The following is a 4,046-nucleotide window of genomic DNA, read 5'->3' as shown; positions in this document are numbered from 1 at the left end:
CTTCGAAATTCCCGTGAAGTGAATGACAACTTGCTATTAGGTTCAATCAGCATATTATCTGTCGGTTCCAAGTGAATCATGTTAACGACATCCACACTGCCATCCATTTTCCTGCAAGAGATATCATTTCGTACTCCTCTTAATTAAAGATAAAAAAATTTCTTCCACATTGAACCCGTGTCTCCAACTCCACCAAGCTCTTCTTCCAACTCTCCATCTCATCTTCTTCCTTTCTTTTCCAATTTTCAGACACCCTGTTTTCAGTCTCTCTTATATCACTTTCCAGTTCCTTAACTACCTCTTCTAAGAAAGCAACTTTATCCTGTGCCGTCTTCTCCCTTTCGGACATAGCATTTTGTTCATGTATTAGACCAGTAATCTTCTCTTGCACTCCACTACATATAGCTCTGCAGTCCATAAGTTTGCTATCTTGACGAACATTTATCGACATTGTTTCCCTAATTCAATCCCACAATCCAGCAACACGGTTGTGACCACAGAAAGCAAAGTTCTGACTTCACAGCAACATCAATTCCACTAACTGCTTCCAATGTACAAAACAAAAATTGTACCAATTACCAAAATAACACAATTATCTGACATATCTTTCAACTAGATGAACATCCCAGTTCGATAGATTAACATGCTTCTGCCAGAACCCTCACGGTTGTCCTGTTTTTCTTCATTTTATTCTTAATGTGTCTCCTGCTTCTTTTTATGAGTCATCTTCATCAACTTCACCCCCATTGTACTTCCCCTAGATGGAGGTTAGCTGTATCATGTTTCTGGTCATACAAAACTAATGCAAACATTTTTGTCTGTATGCTCCAAACAAAATCATTTCATTCTCTAGAAACTTTAAGGGAATCAGAGTCTTCCAATAAGTTAGAGTTACCTATGCCAAGGGTGAAAGGTTAGGTCCATGATTTCTTCGCCCCATTGTCCTTCAACTCCCAGAACTCAAGCCTACACCCATAGTCATCCTCAAGTAACCAAACAGATCCTCCTAAAACACACAAGTGCCGTAAAAAAAAAAAAACATCGATTTGATCAGGTATTGGTATCTGATCGAACTCTTCTTTATCAAAATCAAAGCAAAAGAATTATTTCGGTGTCCAAGTCCTCTCCAACTAAGGCTTCCCAGTGATGAGCCCCGCTTACAGGTAAACGACCGATATCAGGTGTACGAAATTCATTTGAAAGTTTATCAACCTGGATGTCCTCAAGTCTTCTCCATGAATTTGATCTTAGTGAAAACACTTGAACCTCACACCAACCTTTATTAAAACCCAGTGCAATGCGCACCACTTTAAAGTCCTCAACTTGGTAATCAAAACCAAATCCATATTCTTCAAAATCCCCTAGACGCTCCTTTAATCTACTTGGTGGATTTGGTAACTCCTTACATTCATTAGTCGTGGGGTTCCAAAGGATAAGTACAGCAGAGTTGAACTTGTTAACATGCCTCAAGAATATCAAGCCATTACAACATCCAAAAAACTCAATTCCCATTTTGAGAGATTCCACGGGGTATTCAACATGACCAGAGCCCACAAATGTAGACGATAATGGATCATAACTAAAGGTATATATATCATTCTGATTGTGAAATATGAGACTAAATCTGTTCATCTCAACAGCATACTTATATTTTCTTTTAATAAATTCAGGATTTGTCAATAGATTGCACCATGCTTTGTTTACACACCTGAATCCTGCAGTCGGCTTCACGGGCAACCGAACAAGGATGTCTGATAGGATATCCAATGGTAAGTTCTCCATTCCTGCAGTTCAAACAAAACGAATTACGAAAATCAAGCGAATATTTTTTAACTTGCAGAAATTGATAAACTCTAGGATCCTGAAGTTAACCAAACTGAATAGGTGCAGTAAATCAAAAGTCCAAAACACCATTAACTTGCAGCACTATGTCAAACAAAATTCAACAATTTGAATTCAATCCATATAATATCACCACAATAGCGAAGGAGATCTGAGCTACATAAATCATTTGTGATGAATCGTATTAAGCTGATTCTGACTATGATGACATTGATATCAGTTCTAGTTCTCTAGTTTCAACCAAAATGAGAATTTCAAAAAAAAAGAAGAACACCCACAAATCAAATTGGAAATTAGAGAGATAGAGTACCTGCGGCAACAAGAATGATCTGAAATGCAATTCGCAGAGGGTGAATGTGTGGAGTGTTTGGAAGGGATAAGTTGAAGTAGAAAATCCAGTGTTTACTGTTTAGTAAAGCATAGCATTGGTTTACTGCCTGTGTGACCCTATCTTATTGTCAAGATATGGTCAAGATATGATATATCTTGACATTATTGTGTTTGTTATTTGGTTGTAACGTATATATTCTTTCTGTATATATCCTAGATATTGTTAGGTGTATCTTTTATTTGCCTTATCTAGTTGTTAGGTGTATCTTTTATTTACCTTATCTAGTTGTGTAAGCATGTATAAATCAGGATCTTGCCTATCAATGAAGATACAGAGAATTATTCTCACAACTATATTAGAATCTCTTTGCTCATGTTTATCATGCCATCAGAGCTAGGAAAGATCTGAGAACTAGTTTCCGCTGCAATACAATTCAGAGAAAATACAACCCAGAGAAAACATAGTAATCATGTCAAGAGAAGATTCTCAACCTATCACTGTCCGTTTTGATGGAACCAATTACAATCACTGGTCATTCCTCATGAGGAGTTTTCTTAAAGGAAAGAGTATGTGGAAGTATGTCGATGGTATAGAAAAGAAACCTACAACAAGCAGTTCTACTGAAAAAGGGAAAAAAAATGAAACACAGAAAAAGGATTCAAAAGAAGAATGGGAGATTAACAATCACGGGATTCTCACTTGGATTGGAAACACAATCATTCATTCAATAAGCATGCAACTCACAAGGTTTGAGGTAGCCAAAGATGCATGGGATTTTCTTTCGAAAAGGTACACCCAAATCAACTTTTCTCAGAGGTATAAACTCGAACAAGATATTAGATCTATGAAACAATCGCATGATCAGTCTATTTCTGTTTTTCATTCTGAGATGTCTTTAATCTGGAATCAATTAGCACTCATGGAACCAATATGGACCGTAGATTTGGAATTGTGGCAGAAGTATAGAGAGGAAACACGTTTAGTTCAGTTTCTAATGGCTTCGCGTGATGAGTTTGAGTATGTTAGGGCATCAGTCCTTCATCGTTCACCTCTTCCCACGATGAAAGTTGATTTGTCTAAACTTATTACAGAAGAAACAAGGAAAAGAATCACATCGGAGATATCAGGAGTATTTGATGTGCCCTCACGATCCATCCCTAACAATTTTCCAAGAAACTCAAATGCTCAAGTGCAACGTGATATGTCTCAAGTGCAGTGTCATAACTTCAAGACCTTTGGACACTTGGAAAGGAACTGCAATACATCACCTGCTGCCACAATACCTGACACACCCACAACACAGTGTGGGTATTGTAAGGAATTTGGTCACTCATCTAGATTCTGCACCTCACCAACCTCAAGAAACATGAGAAGGATCAATGCTAATGGAGGAAACAAATTCAATACACCTACCAGATTTACGGCAGCTCCAATTTCATCTGCAACAGATCCATATGAAACATCGACAACCTCATCCGCATTAGTTGTACCTGGTGGTGGTTCAGCACCAAACCTTGCTGATATACAAGAGATTATTAAACAAGCACTCTCAATTGGTAACAACCCTACAGCTGCATCTACCTTCTCTATATCCTCAGGTATTTATTCAATAGAACGGTTTCTCGACTCAGGAGCATCAAACCATATGACTTTTAATCAAAAGTTTTTTGAAAGTCTTCATCCTGTCATCACCCCTAAGATTCATACTGCTGATGGAACAACAGTAACTGCAAGTCATATAGGCTTGGTCAATAATTCAAATAACTTTTATGTACCAGATGTGCTTCTTGTTCCAAATATTACAATGAATCTTATTTCATTTGGTGAACTATGTGATCAAAGTTATAACACATATAGTTTTCCTTTTGGTTGT

The 4,046-nt window shown here is 37.4% G+C and overlaps 1 protein-coding gene across 1 annotated transcript; it reads right to left on the bottom strand.

The window, feature by feature from the left end:
• Nucleotides 1–1,089: 1,089 nt before the first annotated feature.
• Nucleotides 1,090–1,632, bottom strand: LOC113316386 (F-box/kelch-repeat protein At3g06240-like). Its single transcript, XM_026564578.1, has one exon. The coding sequence runs from the start codon at nt 1,630–1,632 to the stop codon at nt 1,090–1,092; it is 543 nt and encodes a 180-aa protein (XP_026420363.1).
• Between the last annotated feature and the right edge of the window lie 2,414 nt (nt 1,633–4,046).

This window comes from Papaver somniferum, chromosome 10 (assembly GCF_003573695.1).
Source record: "Papaver somniferum cultivar HN1 chromosome 10, ASM357369v1, whole genome shotgun sequence".
Classification (NCBI taxonomy): Eukaryota; Viridiplantae; Streptophyta; class Magnoliopsida; order Ranunculales; family Papaveraceae; genus Papaver; species Papaver somniferum.
Note: the sequence above shows the minus strand (reverse complement) of the source record. Positions and strands in the feature narration are given on the sequence as shown.

Excerpts from the sequence above, each read along its gene's own strand:
- LOC113316386 (XM_026564578.1), bottom strand. The coding sequence starts at position 1,632 with ATGAACAGATTTAGTCTCATATTTCACAATCAGAATGATATATATACC.